The sequence below is a fragment of the Somniosus microcephalus genome, chromosome 20 (genome assembly GCF_052327205.1).
Source record: "Somniosus microcephalus isolate GS21.2 chromosome 20, FLI_Smic_1.0, whole genome shotgun sequence".
NCBI classification, from domain to species: Eukaryota; Metazoa; Chordata; class Chondrichthyes; order Squaliformes; family Somniosidae; genus Somniosus; species Somniosus microcephalus.
Window position 1 is genome coordinate 15,645,426 of NC_141006.1, and position 17,459 is coordinate 15,662,884.

Consider the following 17,459-nt stretch of genomic DNA (forward strand, 5'->3'; position numbering starts at 1 on the left):
AGGGACCTTGGTGTACATGTACATAGATCCCTGAAGACAGCAGGACAGGTAGATACGGTGGTTAAAAAGGCATATGGGATACTTGCCTTCATTAGCCGAGGCATAGAATATAAGAGCAGGGAGGTTATGATGGAGCTGTACAAAACGCTAGGTAGGCCACAGCTGGAATACTGTGTGAAGTTCTGGTCGCCACACTATAGGAAGGATGTGATTGCATTGGAGAGGGTGCAGAAGAGATTCACCAGGATGTTACCTGGGCTGGAGCGCTTCAGCTATGAAGAGAGACTGGACAGGCTAGGGTTGTTTTCCTTAGAGCAGAGAAGGCTGAGGGGGGACCTGATTGAGGTGTACAAAATTATGAGGGGCATAGATAGGGTAGATAGAAAGGAACGTTTCCCCTTAGTAGAGGGGTCAATAACCAGTGGGCATAGTTTCAAGATAAGGGGCAGGTTTAGAGGGGATTTGAAGAAAAACTTTTTCACCCAGAGGGTGGTTGGAATCTGGCACTCACTGCCTGAAAGGGTGGTAGAGGCAGGAACCCTCACAACATTCAACAAGCCTTTAGATGAGCACTTGAAACGTCATAGCATACAAGACTACGGACCAAGTGCTGGAAAATGGGATTACAATGGACAGGGCTTGATGGCCGGCGCGGACACGATAGGCCCAAGGGCCTATTTCTCTGCTGTATAACTCTATGGGGGTGGTTTTCATTCAGAAGTCGGGAAGGAGGCGGGACTACAACCTTTGGGGTTGTAATCCCGCCTCCATCGAGATGCGGCCACTCCACGCAATTTTAACTTGATTGACCTTGTTGAGCCCGCCCAGCGGGCTCAGCAGGCCAATTAAGGGCCACCCGGCAACAGGTGACGTCACAGACTGAAATTTCATCTGTCAAGACATTTTGACAGATGAAATAGCAGTGTTTCACAGCTGTTTGAAGCTGTCAAACACTGACAGTCTTACTTCTAACCTGAGTCCTTCTACAGAGACTCAGTTAGAAATCTCACCGGCATAGAAAGCTGCAGGCTGTCACTTTTGACAGATCGCAGCCATTCTGCTTTCTGTGCCGGTTAGATGATGGACTCCCGAAACATAGAGGAAGGAAGGCTGAAAAGGTAAGTACAGGTCATTTAAACTTCTTTACACACTTTAGACACACCAAACACACTTACCTTTGCACTCATGCACCCATCACTCACCTGAACACCGACATCTCGACCCCTCCAAGCCCTTCAACCCGACAGCCCGACTCCTCTAAATTGGCGTGGTTTGGAGCCGTCGGGAATCCCACACTTCAAGCTTTAAAATAGGGATTAGGCTAAAAACTGCCTGTTAACTACCTGTTAACAGGCAGTTAATTGGCACTAATCCCTTCCCGCCTCGGGTAGGCGGGTCCCAGTGCAGGGCGGGTACCCGCCTCCTTTGAAACTTACATGGAGGAGGGTTGGGGACGGGATGGTGTCGGGACCCCCGAATTCGGGATTTTAAATCCCTGCACACCTCCAATCCCGACTCCACGTGTCAATGAAAATCGACCCCTATGTCTCTATAAGATCATGTTTGACTAACCTAATTGAATTTTTTGATGAAGTAACCGAGAGGATCAACGAAGGGAATGCAATGGATGTTGTCTGCATGTATTTTCGGAAGGCGTTTGACAAAGTATCGCATAGAAGGCTAGTTAACAAAATTGAGGCTCATGGAATAGGTGGGTCAGTGGTGGTTTGGATAAGGAATTGGTTTAATTACAGAAAACAGCGAGTTGTGGTAATTTTTTTTTTCTGACTGGAGGATGGTAGGCAGTGGTGTTCCCCAAGGTTCAGTGCAGGGGCCACTGATTTTTTTGATATATATAAATGACCTGGATATTGGAATACAAATTAGAATTTCTAAATTTGCTGATGACATCAAACTTTGGGGTGTGGCAAACAGTGAGGATGATACCAATCAACCGCAACAGGACATAGAAAGGCTAGCAGAATGGGCAGACAAATGGCAGATGGAATTTAATACAGAGCAGTGTGAGATGATGCATTTTGGCAGAAGAAACAGGGAGAGGCAATATACACTTAATGGCACAGTTTTAAAGAGTGTGCAGGTACAGCGGGACCTGGGAGTTAATGTGCATAGGTCCCTGAAGGTGGCGGGACATATTGAGAGAGTGGTTAGCAAAGCATATGGGATCTTGGGTTTCATAAATAGAGGTATTGAGTACAAAAGTAGATAAGTTATGCTGAAACTTTATAAAGCGCTGGTTAGGCCACAACCGGAGCATTGCGTCCAGTTCTGGTCACCACACTTTAGGAAGGATGTGAAGGCCCTTGAGAGGGTGCAGAGGAGATTTACCAAAATTGTTCCGAGGATGGGGGATCTTAGCTACAAGGACAGGTTGGAGGAGCTGGATTTATTTTCATTAGAGCAAAGGAGTTTGAGGTGTACAAGATTATGATGGGTTTAGGTAGGCTAGATGGGGAAAGGCTGTTCCCACTAGGTGATGGTATAAGGACTAGGGGACACAGATTTAAAGTTTTGGGCAAGAGATATAGGGGGGATGTAAGGAAAAACATTTTTACGCAGCGAGTGGTGAGTACCTGGAACTTGCTACCGACGGAAGTGGTAGAAGCGGAAACACTCGGGGAGAAATTGGGTGAGTAGCACCACCTGTTAGCGCCTAAAGAGGCAGCCAGTGGCTGTAGCGCCACTGGCTGCGCCTCCCGCGATATTCAGCAGGGGCGCTAATGGTGGCGTTAGCCTGTTGCGCTGCGCCGCCACCGATGATGTCATCGGTGTGCGCAGCGCCCCATTCGCGCCCCGATCGTGATATTTGGTAGCGAACGGCGCTGTTGCGCCGTTCGCTACCCGCGCCCGGTTCACGGGGCCTTACTGCGCCGGCAGAGGCACAAGTTAAGGTGGAGGTGCGGGGCGGCCGGTTTTTTCGGCGGCCGCCTGCCAGCACCTCCATCCCCGGTCTCCAGATCCCCCCCCCCGCGGCATTGCCAGCTGTTTCCCGAGAGCCCGGCACTTCTCCACGGTGCCGGGCTCTTTTGCCGGCACTCGCGATCGGGGTTCGCGCTGCTGCAGGCCCCTCCCCTTTAACAATGGGAGGAAGGCCTGCAGTACCGCAGCGTGCCGTGCCGCAACATGTGGCGCTGCGGCACGTTGCGCTGTGAAATTCACTTTCAGCTCCCTAAGAGGGACGCGGAGCGCCTCGAGCCGCACCCCGTCTCCCTCTTGGGACACTGAGGCTGAATATCTGATGATCGCTACTGCTCCGAACGCTGCGCAAAAATCTGCGCCCAGGCGAACTTGGCGCCAGTTTGGCACCTCACCCCAATTTCTAGGCCTCAATGTTTTCAAAGGGAGACTGGATAGGCACTTGAGGGAAATAAACTTGCAGGGCTATGGGGATAGAGCGGGGGACGGTTAGACTGGATTACTCTACAGAGAGCCGGCACGGACTCAATGGACCAAATGGCCTCCTTCTGTGCCATTATGACTCTATGACTCTATGACTGTGCACAGTATTCTAAGTCTAGTTTAGCACAACTTCCCTGCTTTTCATCTTATTCCTCAAGAAATGAACCAGTGCTTTGTTTTCATTTTTTATGGCCTTGTTAACCTGAGTTGCTACTTTTAATGATTTGTGAATCTATACCCCTAGATCTCTTTGCTCTTCTACCTTATTTAGACTCTTATTTTCCAAGAAGTATGTGGCCTCCTTAATCCTCCTGCCAAAATGTATTACCTCACGCTTATCTATCTTGAAGTTCATTTGCCAATTACATGTCCTCGCTGCAACTTATTAATGTCTTCCTATATTTTGTCGCAGTCCTGCTCTGCATTAACTACACCCCCAATTTCATCCGCAAATTTTGAAACTGCACTTCCAATCCCCGAGTCCAAATCATTTTTGTAAATGGATAACAACAGTGGTCCCAGCTCTGATCCTTGTGGAACACTACTTCCCATCATTTGCCAATCTGATTAACTACCTTTAACCCCTACTCTCTGTTTTCTGTTTGTAGCTAGCTTGCTATCCATTCTGCTACTTGTCCCCTGACTCCACATGTTCTGACCAAAGCCATATCCTGTGGCTTTTCTATTCCCATGGTCTCAATCACTGACAAGGCCATCTCTGACCACTTCCCTATATCCCTCATCATCCATATTTCCCACCCTCTTCCAACTCCACTTCCTTGTACTTGTCCTCTTAGAAAAAACACTCCCCTGATATTTACAACTGCACTTTGAAACTGTGTCACCTTTGGCCTTCCATTCACTACAATACTTTTGCAGCTGTCTAATTGTTCAATTACTACACTTTTGATGCCCTTGTCCCCAGAAAAATCTTTACTCTCTTCCTTCCCAGCTATTCTCTCTAGTATGGCCTCCACCTTTGTTTCCTGAAGTCCAAGGGGTGGAGACATGAGCATATGTGCATATAAGTGCTTTAGCCATTCATCACTACATCTGGCTGGACCACATCTATCAGGCCTCCTTCTCCTCTGCTAAAACAATCGACTATTCCAGGATCATCCTGGAATGCAAAGATAACCCGTGGCTTATTTTCTCAACTATGTACCATCTCCTTAAGCCCCTCATTCCTGTTCTCTCCACCCTCACCTCCAGCAACAAATGCAAGGAGCGCATGGAATTCTGTGCCATTAAGGTTGAAACCATACATTCAGCTGCCTCTGCTGCATCCTCCCTACCTCTTTCCTACCATGCTAAACCTCCCTCCCAAGCTCCTCCTTGCCTTAACTTGCGACTCTCTCTAGTTTCTCTCCCATTTCCCTTCATGCCCTCTTCGAGCTCATTTCGTCTGAGACCCACCTCAAGCTCTCTTGACCCCATTCACATTGAACTGTTAACCACCCAAATTTCGTTCCTGGCTCCCTTGAATTTGTAAATGTTCCCCTCTCCTCAGGTGCTGTCTCCCCTCCCTTTCAAAACCGCTATCTTTATATTCTCCTCAAAAAAACATCTTTGACCCCACTGTCATTGCACATTATTATCTTATCTCTAACCTCCCTTTCCTCTCTAAAGTCCTTGCCTCTCAAATCCATGTCTATCTATCCCACAACTTCCAATTTGAACCTCTCCAATTAGGTTTCCTCCCCTGGCACAGCACCAAAAGGAGTCACAAATGACACCTGACGTGACTGTGGTGCATTATCTCTGCTGGTCTTTCTCGTCCTCGCTGCAGCCTTTGACACACTCATCCGCACTATCCATCTGCAATGCCTCTCCTCTGTTGTCCAGCTCAGTGGGGCTACCCTCACTTATCTATCTGATCACAGATTGTCTCTAGCATTGGCTTCTCTTGCCACCCCCACATTGTTACCTCCAAAGTGCCCCAAGAATCTAACCATGGCCCTCTCCCATTCCTCATTTACACGCTGCCCCTTGTTAACATCATCCAAAGACATGGGGGTCAATAAGAACCCAGAAGTGGGTTTTGAGCAGTGGGTACCTGAAACGCGGAAGATCGTGGGAATGTCCGATTTCAACAGAGGTCCCTCATTATCATTTTACTTCCGGGTTTTGAGTGAGATGTCAAATGTGAGTGAGAGAGCCTGACGTGCACCCACATGACACGATTTCACCTCAACTATTTAAAGGGCCAATGCAAAGATGGAATTTGGAGGAGTTGGAAGAATATTAAGGAAGAGGAAAAATTTCACAGATGCCGTTGGCATGGTCAAAGGCTGTGACCTACTTCAATGAGGCGTCACTTGATGTACTGCTGGGCACAGTAAGGACCAGGAAGGAGGTACTGTTCCCAAGAAATGACAAGAAGAAACCTGCTGTGACCAAGAAGGTGTGGTTAGAGATGGCTGAGGAGGTCAGCAGCAGAAATATAGTGCTCCATACCTGGATCCAGCGCAGGAAGCGGTTTAATGACCTAACCAGGTCAGGAAAGGTGAGCACAGTTGCAGATTCACCTATATCCTGTAATGTACGCCTGCCCTCCCCCACACTCTGTCCTGTCAAGCGTACTCCATCACATCAGCCTCACAACCTCTTAAGTTTCAGCAGGACCCATTCTTCCCTTTCCATGCACTTCCTCACCACTCCCTTCCTCCATCCAGCACTGCCACTCATCCCAATCCTTCTGCAATGTGATCCTACCTTTGTCAGCTTACCCAATTCTCAGCACACGTCCTCAAATGCATACCGATGGCACTCATAATGCACCTGCCTGATAGTCACCCTCACTGAATGCACTGTATCCACCGGATGCACACATGTCTTGCAGACACTTGCAGGAAAAGAGAGCCCAAAATACAAGGGAGCGGGAGAGGACCAGAGGTGGTCCACCACAGACAGTGAAGCTGACATCTGCAGAGGACGAGGCCATGGAGATAAGCGGCATATCAGTGTTCCTGACCATCGGAGATGGCAAGACTCAGACTTCATTGCTGCATGGTGACAGCATTAATTATCTCCGACCCACATCTCATACCAGATTAAGTCATGTTGACTTAATTTCAGCACCAAATAAATATGATCACTTGATTATGCTGAATTACAATATCTTTGCATTTCCATGACTAAAACATATCCGTCCCAACTTCCTCTAAGTCCATCACGTGAAGAACAGCAGCCCGTGGCCCTTCCGGACGACGTTTCCTCAGAGGAGTTGATTCTTTCTGAGGGTGCACCATCCCAAGACACATTCTTACCAGGCACCAGCGCAGATACTAACACTTCAGTGGGTGCTTTAGAGAGTTAACTGGGATCTCACCTGGTGAATCACAGTTCACAATTCAGCACAAGCAGAGGGTGGTGGTAGAGACAGTGGTGGAGAGTCAGCATCGGAGTGCGCAGACCTCTCCAAGATCTGTTCAGCTGAACAGAGATACTGAACCCCCAGGGGCCATCAATGAAAAGGAAAATGATAGAGTGTCAGCAGCAAATGTGCGAGGTACTGACAGTCGTGCCAGGCACACTGTCCACAATGGCACAGAGGATGGAGGAATGCAGCTCAAGCATTTGTGGATTGATGGTGCAGGCCATTGCGAGGATGTCTTCCATGGAAAGCGTGGCCTCCTCCATGGAACTTCAATCATGGCACTCTAATCAATCCCCGCAGGTCGATAATGGCCGTGCAAAGTATGGATGGCAACATTTCGGCCGCCGTAAACAGGATGACAGATACCTTAGCCGTGGCCTTAAAAGGCGTCACTGATCTCCTCCATGCTGCCCTCCTGCACAGAGGTAGGATGATGTGCCGCTGGCCCAGGAGAGGGATGATGGCGAGAGGGGACATGGAAGTGGGAACTCCACTCAAAGTATTCCCACGTCTCACCTATTGCCCCTCCCCCCGCTCCTCAACCAATATCCGATATGCTGCCTCGTGTCCTGATGGGCAAGTCTGTCGTTGGGGGCCTCATCTTCCTCCTCTTCCTATCCATTGGAAACCTCATCAGAAGAAGACTGCTGAGCTGCTTGTTCCTCTTCCACCTCAGTCTTTAAGATCCTCCTTAAAACCCACCCCTTTGACCAAGCTTTTAGTCACCCCTCCTAATATCTCATTCTTTGGTTCAGCGTTCATTTTCTTCTTATGCCTCTGTGAAGCACGTTGGCATGTTTTATCTAATGTAATGGTGCTATACAAATGCAAGTTGCTATTGTTGTTATAACTGCATGTTGTTGTTGTAAAGAGCAACAATCACCCTACTGCTCCATTACTCCAGATATCCTCACTTCAAGTACTTTAATGAATTGGCCTTGGAACTGGAATACATTTAACAAAAATACGATGCATTGCAACACAGCAGTAGTTATATTATGAAACCAGGTTCCAAAGCACAGGAGGAAATCATTCAGTAGCATGCTAAATTATCAGTTTGTACAGTCAAAACAGAGACTTCTAATTTTAACTCTCCCCAATTCATCAACGAACAGATCTTCATTCTCTTTAATTGATGGTTAACTCGCCAACAGCCTCTCTCTCACTTTACTAAAATGACAACGTACACCAGCTGAGTTACTGTCATGGGACATAGATTTATGTGCAAAAAAAGAACAAAAATTTGTTGAACCATTTCCTTGCAGAGTAAGTAATATTATTGTTGTATTGTTACCTGTTGCATTTGGAGGGCATTTGTTATAAACAAGTTCCCCAGCTGCAGTCCTCTTCCAGGTCATTGCCATGATGTAATCATCCCTACACATCTCATGCAGAGCTACAGAAGAGGCAAAATGAGTTACATTTAATTAAATTTATTGAAAGGGCAAGTTATTGCTGAGAACATTAAGGTTGAACCTCGCCTGTTTAATTTCAATTTTTAAAGTCAGAAACATGCATTCATTTTAGGCTATTTTGTTATACTTTGTCTAAATTTCACAATTAAAGGGAGTGAAAATTCTGAGCTTTGCTTAGTCCTGACCGTTTCTTAAATTAAATAATTGGCTGTACGATAACAGCAGCGATGTTTTACACAGTACTGTGACAAATGGGAGTAAGGCCCAATGCGTGTCTTCAAACTGGTTAAAACTAATAGCCTATGTATTACTGTTGCTGATATTAGTAGGAAAGCACTTAACACATTTGTGCGACATTCCTGTCTGTTATTTTAGTGAGGCGTTAATCTATTTAAATTAAACTGTTTTAACACCTGCATTAAAACAAAATAGAGACTGTCATAAGCGTTCACCTACTCAGATCACCAACAGTAATTTCTGGGGGGTTAATGTGAGACTAGTAGAAAGACAGCAGCCATTTGACTAATTGACAAAGATACAACTTTCTGATCGGAATCGGGTGGGGTGGGGGTTAGATTTGACAATTTAAGAAAGTGGTTCCTTGGTTCTCAGTGGTAAATGCACTGCTTGGTGTGGCACTCAACTGTAAAAACAAGGGAGGTGCCAGTCTGTGCTGAATTAGCTAATCTAATCCAGGCCAGCAGAGTCTATACTATTCACTGTCCCCTGGTAAAGGAAACAGTCCAGGCAGGTTCCCAGGTATGATTGCTATCCAGTGAGTCTTCCTTGACTGTGTATGCTAGAAAATTAGATGAGAACAGGATCAGGCTTGATCCCTCCATGGTTGAACAGTTTGCCAACATTCATATTTTAGGGAAGACATCAGAGCACTCCTGACATACCTAGCTGTATTGTGGCATGTGTCATTGCCTTCGAAAAGGGTGGTGGCAAAACTGGAATTTAGGAACATCCCACATTGCAATAGCCTTAAAGAGTGCAGAAGCTGCACGCTTTTTCATAGTTCATATTCAAATCAGCTAAAAGCAAAATGCTGCAGATGCTGGAAATCTGAAATAAAAACAGAAAATGGTGGAAAAACTCAGCAGATCAGGCAAAACCTGTAGAGAGAGGAAGGAGAAAAGAAGATAATGGACTGAGGATTAATAGGATAATGATTGGAGAAACATTTAGAATAACATGAAACTGATTCCAGGTAATGCAGTTTGCTACGAAATAATAGGTCGTGAGTTTTCACATACATGAGGATTACCATGGGAACCTAATTGAAGTGTTTAAGATAATGAAGTGAATTGACAGGGTAGATCAGGAATGACTCTTCCTTCCAATAGGAAAATCAGACAAGGGGACATAATCAGAATACAAGCAAATCCAGGAAAATATTATTCATATAAAGGGCTGTAAAAATATGTAATGCATTGTTCCAGAAGGCCACAGATGCAAAAACAATTGAGGTGTTTGAGTGAGATATTTACTTCGCAAGCAAGGATATTATCAGAAAAGGAAAAACATTGGGATTTAAAAAATGGAATTCCCATAAAATGGAGGAGCATACTTAATGTGAGTCAAATGGCCTAAACTTGTTCTCAAGTTCCCGATGTCAGACATACCATTGTGGATAGATGCCAAGCGAGGCTAGGCACTTCTTTACAGGGACAAAGGCAATGAAAGTCAAAGGGAGAAAGAGGCACCCTGGATGGCTGCCATGCACCTATTAGCAGCCAGTTCCAGAGGCTCTGACATGGACATGCAAACAGATTTCCAGGTCTGAGCAAGATAATGGGAAAACAGGAAGAACATAGAATATTGCAAAAAACAACACAATTAAACTGATCTTCTAATCAAATAACTTAATCTCTGTTTCTTGCAATCATAATGTCAGCTTAAACAGTACCCCACTAGTACAAACTGTGTTAGACCAATATCTATGATTTTAATGGATGGCTTCCATGGGGACCTAGGGTAGAGCATCCGATTTACCCAACTACAGTGTTGAGATAGATCTGCTCATTAATCCAATGACATATAAGGAGTTACTATCAGAACCAGACGTTATGCAGAATTTGGCAATTGTTCTCTGTCTGCTTCACTCCTTTCCACTCCGGGGTGTAGAGGATCGTCCTGCACTAAAATGGCTGAGGTGTGTGAAAGCAAATAAGCAGCGAAAGTAAAGCATAAATTGAAGTAAGTATTGTGAAATATAATTCTCCTACCTGGGCATCTTTTCTGATTGCATGTCCTGACCTCTTCCCCTGATCCTTCGCATGGGTAACCTTTGACACTTGTCCCTTTGCACATTCGGAAGCGCCGTTGCCAGCCACTGTCACACGTCTTGGAACACAAGCTCCAGTGGTTCCACGGACCCCATTTGCCATCAGCTTAAAAAATTATGAAATGTAATTAATTCATTTAAGGGATTTGCCTGCACCTGCAGCAGCAGTCTCCCCAAATGACTAGGAAAATATCTGACCAATGTATTTCATTCATCATTAAAATCAGGCAACTGTTTTACATGCAGAAAATCTCAGCTTTCCCCTCAGAAAAGCAAGACACTGAGATGAAGGGTAAGAATTGCTGTAGATACGGTGTGTAATACTGTGAATACGTTAAGGGTAATTTAAACCTAATCCGGCTGGCGGCAAACTGAAGAGATCACGTTGGCTGCCCGTTTTACGCCCTGTCAGATTTTATTCGCGATTGACTTCAAAAATTGGGCGAGTTTCCCACCAGACGTGTTAGTTTAAAATTACCCGCATTCTTTTTGAATGCGCTTATGAAGTTACTGCACATAACAACCAGAGTAATTACTCTCCCATGTAGTATAAACTGAGGGGGAAAAATTTGGTTGATTAGCAAATCAAGAGGGCGCTAACGGGGCGCAAAGCAACTAGCGCCCAGGCGCGGCGATGTTTGCGCCACTCGCGAAATTGACCAGACATTTTGCGACAGCACTAAACACTACCACCACGATCTCCTGTGCCCGCAGATCATGACATCTGTCGAGCGTGCAATGTCCCGGTAGCACCCCGGGCCGGATATTGAGTGGCACCCCCTGCCTTTCCGCCTGCCGCTGGCAACGACAGGTTGAGGGGAACGTTTTGCAGTCGGGAAGGGACTGGGGGAGCACTATTTAAAGGCGGCTGCTTCCTGCCTTTTTTTGTCGGCGACATTTTTGCACCACACATTCTGAGAGAGAGAGACTTCTGGAGAGATTCATTGCTGTGTGAAGGAGTTTTGGGTACTAAGCAGCACTTTGCAGGTTCATTTTGATTTGATATTCCTTGCATCGATTTAGAAGAGACTATGGGGGTTGCACTCTGAGCTCTTTCCCTGGGCCATTCCATTGTTCTTTCCAGCAGAATTGATGTACAGGTCTCTCCAGGCCGAGATTCAAGGCTGCAATGAGCAGGGTGTGGCTGGAGAGCAATATCGACCCTCCCCTTTAAGAACTGGCCGGTGCCAGTGTGTCTGTGTTCTATTGCTAACTGACATCACATGAGCTTCGCCAGCGCTCCGCCTAGCTCCTCGGCGTTAACGCCTTAAGAGGGGTGCGCCTGATTTAGCGGTCAAATCACTCCAAGGGCGATAGAAGCCAAGTTTGCAGTCGGAGGCGATAATTAGCGCCAGGCGCCAAACTTTGTGCCCAGCCGATAATTGCGCCCCAAACTGAGTGATACCAAATTTCTCCCCCTTATTTTGAGTTATGAAAGCATTTTCAAAAGTGAAACATCAGATTTCTTTGTGATGTTTGGAGTGCATAACTATCCACAAAGGGGAAGGAATGTCTAGGTGGAGTACTTATTGTTCAAAGAAATTCCTTTTTATACAAGAAAATTATAATTTACCAGATGTTTCAACTTTTTAAAATGTTCCCTTTAGTGCCTGTCTGGAGACTCTCAAGGATTTCACTCTGTGCTCGGTTGCGCTGGTAGCATCAGTTACACAATGTGTCCTGGAGTGGATCCATTACAAACAGTGGGAGGTTATTTGAAGTAATCTGACCCCAATAAATGACCCCAGGAAATGATCGCAGAGAAATTGAGCTCTGTAGCGCCATATTTCTAGGCTCGAAAATGGTGTTAGAGACACGTGCGCACACTTCCAACAGGAAGTGCACCAGACAGCATCTTGGTCAATGGGTTTGTGCACGTGCGTGCCTAACAACTGTCAGCAGCATGCAGAGCAGGTGGATTATGACATCAATCAGTGAGTAACACTGATTTGAGTCCAGCGCTGCCATTTTTGAACGCCACACTCCAGTCTACACCCTGACTTAAACTTGCACAGCTGAACACGAGGTTAAATAGCAGAAAGGAGCCCCCTACTTAAAGGGCTAGTTGCTGGATTATTTCTTCTGACTATTGGTGCAAGTGTATGTATTTTTGGAGCTTTCCTACACGTGCCTAAAGTTTCAATAGACTACAGGGAGTGGTCTAACTGGTGCTGCAGTACTTTTTGTTCATTTAAAAGCTCGTGCTGAATAAGTTGCTTCCAGACATGGGTGGCCTGGTGGGCCTTCTGCGTGGAATTGAGCATGATTGGCAGAATAAACAGAGGCCAAGCAGAGCAGGGCAAGCTGCTAGAAGAAGGAGGAGGAGGACGGGGGGAAAGGCTCTCAGCAGGAGGCCATATCTGCTGAGGGTCTTTAGGGAGCAATTCCCTTAGCTCAACTTCAGCGACGACCAATGCTTGAGATGTCTTTGTTTCCCTAAAGAGGTTGTGACTGAAATCTGTTAACTCCTGCAGCTAAAACTGAAACCTCAAAGCAGGGCAAAAACGGCATTGCCTGTGGCTGTCAAGGTAACTGTGGCTCTTAACATCTGGCTGCTTCCAGACTGCTGATGGAGATATAAGCAATATCTCGCAGTTGCAGTACACTTCTGCATAAGAGAGGTCACTGAGGCTCTCTATACCAAGAGTGCAACAGGAAGTGCAGGAACAGAAAGAGGAAGGGAGGCTACAATGTAGACAGACCTTTCTGCCCGGTTCTATATGCTGAAATAATTAATGAGCGATTCCTCAGTAACCTCAACCACACCTCCCCATTCATCAACAGTCTCACACTCTGTATCTTTCCTCTATCACTGACCATCACGTGGTCCTCTTTCCGACAACACAAAAATAAAAACTACCAGAATATGCACATTCCGATCCAAATTTATGAATTCAATCATGACATAATGCATACAAAAATAAACTAATCACCTTTGTGCATTCCCTTAGTGCCTGTCTTCCGTGTGCCTTTTCTTCTCCTAGTACTCCTACGAGATGCTTCCCCAGTGGCTGTAGCAATGGGTGGTGGAAGGCTGCTGACCTCCAATTCAGGAGACTGCAGATGACCATGGAGGGCGACCTCAAGCAGCTCTGGGCCTAGAAGGCCCGGCTTCAGAAGCTGCAGCAGTCTGCGCTGGCTGACAGCAAGGTTACTGATGGAGTGGCAGGGGTGGGAGCACAAATGCTGATATCCTGAGAGAGGAAAGCAGGTTCGTGCTCCATGGAGCCACTGCCACTCTCCTGAGCGGCACCTCAGCAATCCTACTGATCTGTTGGAGAACAGATTGTTGGGCTGCTGTAACGCCCTGGCTGCCTTTTTGAACAGTGGTATCCAGAGCAATGATGGAAGCAGGCTGAGCTTCCACTACAGAACTCAGACCATTGATGGAAGCTGTATCTACTCCAATGGAAGCTGTGACATTGACCATCAGATGCTGGGTTCCACAGGCATGCTGATGGAGGTGTGCACCCATTCCACGTTGGAAAGGATGGGCTCCAAGCTCTGTGCAAAGCCCTATGCCAAGTTGGTGCTGGGCTCCTCCATGCTCCTTGACATTGAGCGCAGGCTTTCTGGCAGGCTTTCCAGTACACCAAGCATTTGGTTACGTATCAGCCTTCTGCTGTAGCCTGGTCCCTCAGAGACATCAACTGAGTCCTCTGTAGCAGAAATAGTGTGCGACGTCGCCCTCCGGTGAGCTGGCACTTACGTTATCCTTTCCCCACCACCCTGGCTCCTGCGCATTTATGCCCGGTATCTCACCACATGTCGATCCTTCCTCTATCCTTGCTTCTAAAATACGCACAGTGTCATAGCTGGTGGCTGTGAGTGTAAGATCGAGTGACAGTGTCTCTTTATCTTCATTGTCTTCTTCCTCTTCCTCCATTGACTGGGAAGGCTCCAGTTCTTTGGTATCTGAAATGAAAAAGGGACAAAAGTTAGGTTGTGTTGCGGGGATAGGAGAAAGAAAGAAGTGCGAACTTACACCATTTGCAGCTTCTAAGTCAGAAGAGATTGAGGGATGTGGGACAAGTGGGATGAGAGATGGAGGATTACATATGTAGATACCCTCATCATCGATCGCTTCAGCCTCGCCAGTGGCTATGGCTTCAGCGATGCCCCTTCCCATGATGGCCAGCACTGTCTCCTCCATCGCGGTTAAAATATGCAGGCACACTTGTCCTCCAGCCTGCTGTTATGCACCACCTTCTCCTGCAATAAAGAGGGAAGAGTGTTAGTGAGTGTCGTGCAATATGTTTGGGTGATGTGGCTGTCATGGTTGAATAGCTACCAGTGTGAGTTGTAGGTGCGAGGCTTGCAACAGTGCTAAGTATGTGAGAGTGACGTAAAGTATATAAATAGTAGGTTTCAGTACTGATTGATAAAGATTTTTGGTAAGTGGGTGATGGGGGTGTAGTGAAATAAGCAGTAGCTGAAGCTAGTAGTGCAATTGGTAGGATGTGCTATTTGACACTGACCTTGACATCTTATGTGAGATCATTATACTTCTTCCTGCACGGCATCCATGTTCTTGGAGCAATACTCCTGGCATCGAGTGTAAGATTCGCAAAATTTCTACATTTCCCCAAAGGTTATTAATAATGAAAAAGGGTACCCAAGATGGCGTCCACGCCTCGTGGCAGAAAGCCTGTGAGATTTTTAAAACTTGGACTCTGCGGCACAGGCAGCTCATGGAGAAATCGAAACCATAGCTGCAGTTTCTGTGAGGAGAGACTTTGCATTTTGAAAACCAAACAGGACTTTGAATTATATATTAGACCAAATCGGAGACAGCTATAGTTAAGGCCATCAAGCAGTTTGCATAAATTATCGGGAACAGCTTAAGGAAGCCATCGAGGCTGGACAGGCCCATTAAGATGTATTAATAACAAAACAAGTCAGCTATCAGGCCAGTAGATGTGATTACCGGCCATCTAAAAACAGTTAGAGTAGATTGCTACCGTTATTTAAAATAGCCCGCCAAGATTGGGACAAAGAACTAACCTGATTTGGCGTGCAGATAAGGGCCATCCGAAGGAGTATAATTGTAGGCCCACCGGCAACCTTCTCGCTCTGCTCTCAACCTTTGCTCCGGCTCTGGCCCCTCGCCCTCGTGGCTACTGCTCTTCCCCCGTCCCGCGCTTACCCACTGGCCACTGCCCGTGCCTTCCCCATTCCACCAGGGACGCCCGGCATTACGCCAGGCGGACACGGACAAACCAGGCCAGGCGAGGCGGGACGCGACGAGGCGAGGTGGTGAAGAAGACGAATGGAAAGACGATTGAAGAAAAGCTTTGAATAATCGGGCCTTCAGTCCAGCTGACCTGCGACTATCTTCATGCAAACTCCAACTGCCGGCCGAGGAAAAGGAACCATCATCCCTGCGAGGTAAAGTACCCAAGCAGAGACTTTAACTTTGGGGTACTTGTACCTGGACAACGCCCTTGCAGTACCCCGAGATCACGTGACGACGACACGCTCCAGAGAGCACAAAGAGCGAACCCCAAACCCCACCGCTGTTTTGAATTCAGCAGCTCTTTTGGATTGGTGAGCATGAATTCTGACCCCTCATAGCTTAACCTAGTTAGGGATAGGGGATGGGATAAGGATAAGGGGATTGTTAAGATAATCGTTTTCCCTCGATGTGCCGTGTGTTCCCCATTCCCTGTATAAGTATAGTTATTTTGTATTTTGCCTGTAAAAGTTTATACTGGTAACTTTTCATAAGATTGTGTTAATTTCTTCTTCAATAAAAATCTTGGTTTTGCTTACATCCAACCTGTAATGTATATACCTTTAAGGGGGGAACTACTTTTTACAGCTCATGTATACTGTAGTACCGGCAGTGACCACACCTGTATATAGCACTGAGTAGTAATCTGTACAGGCAGTTCCAGTGTGAGCCACGTTTAGTGAACACCTGTTGTACCGTTTCTCCTGCAGTCTGTGTCTTATTATACACGGACACAACATTGGCGATGAGGCAAGTTCGAACCTACCTGCAACTCTGCATCACCTCCCGGGGATTCGTTAGTGGTTAGCACTGTTGCCTCACAGCGCCAGGGACCCGGGTTCAAATCCGGCCTCGGGCAACTGTCTGTGTGGAGTTTGCACATTCTCCCTGTGTCTGCGTGGGTTTCCTCCGGGTGCTCTGGTTTCCTCCCACAGTCCAAAGATGTGCGGGTTAGGTTGATTTGGCTATGATAAATTGACCCTTAGTGTTAGGGGATTAAATACGTGGGGTTACGGGGATAGGGTGGGATATGTGTTGGTGTAGGGGTTACGGGGATCGGGTGGGATATGTGTCGGTGCAGGCTCGATGGGCCGAAATGGCCTCTATCTGCACTGTGGGGATTCTGTGATTCTCTGTGATTGATCAGTGGATTGGAGGTCAAGGCCAGAGACTCGGGCGTCGACCACGGGCAACCGCCCAGTCATCCAGCAGAGACTCGAGAATTGCTGGGGAGGCTGTCGAGAGCCAGGCTTGGCTTTCCAGTCGAGGTGGTCCAGCGAAACGGGCTGGCAACAGGTAGTGCACAGACTCTTCCTGGACAGCGGCAGGCTAGAGCCGACCGAGCGGCACAGCAAAGGGCCGAGCAGCGTCAACGGGGGAGGGAGAGAGAGGGCAGGGCGCACAGTGCGCAGCCGGTGTTCAGGGGCCGAGCAGCGTCGAAGAGAGGGAGAGAGAGACGCGCAGAAACCCGCGAGGCGCCGTCATTGCCACGAGGACCGCCGAGAGCGGCGTTGGCAGCAGCGCAGGAGAAGTGCACGAAACGTACAGGTCGCCGCCATTGCCACGAGAACCGCCGAGAGCGGCGTTGGCAGCAGCGGGGGAGGAAGGAAAGCGCGGGAGACGCCATTTTAAGCCATTGGGAGACGCCACTTTAAACCACACCCAAAATGCCGAAGAGTGGCAGCATCACCGCATTTGACAATGAAGTCGAAGATTGGACTA

At 47.2% G+C, this 17,459-nt stretch overlaps 1 protein-coding gene across 10 annotated transcripts in view; it reads right to left on the minus strand.

Annotated features, from left to right (window-relative positions):
* LOC147103064 (adhesion G protein-coupled receptor B2-like) overlaps positions 1-17,459 on the minus strand; it is a 1,231,153-nt gene that overhangs the window by 682,895 nt on the left and 530,799 nt on the right. For 9 of the 10 annotated variants that reach the window (XR_015072890.1, XM_085962346.1, XM_085962351.1 and 6 more), the window contains 2 exons: positions 10,446-10,610; positions 8,094-8,195 (listed from right to left, as the gene is read on the minus strand). Coding sequence is in view for 9 of the 10 variants with exons in the window: in XM_085962346.1 (XP_085818472.1) it covers positions 8,094-8,195; positions 10,446-10,610 (267 nt within the window). In the remaining variant the exon portion in view is untranslated. The remainder of the gene's footprint in view (positions 1-8,093; positions 8,196-10,445; positions 10,611-17,459) is intronic. The other variant, XM_085962348.1, reaches the window with a different exon arrangement.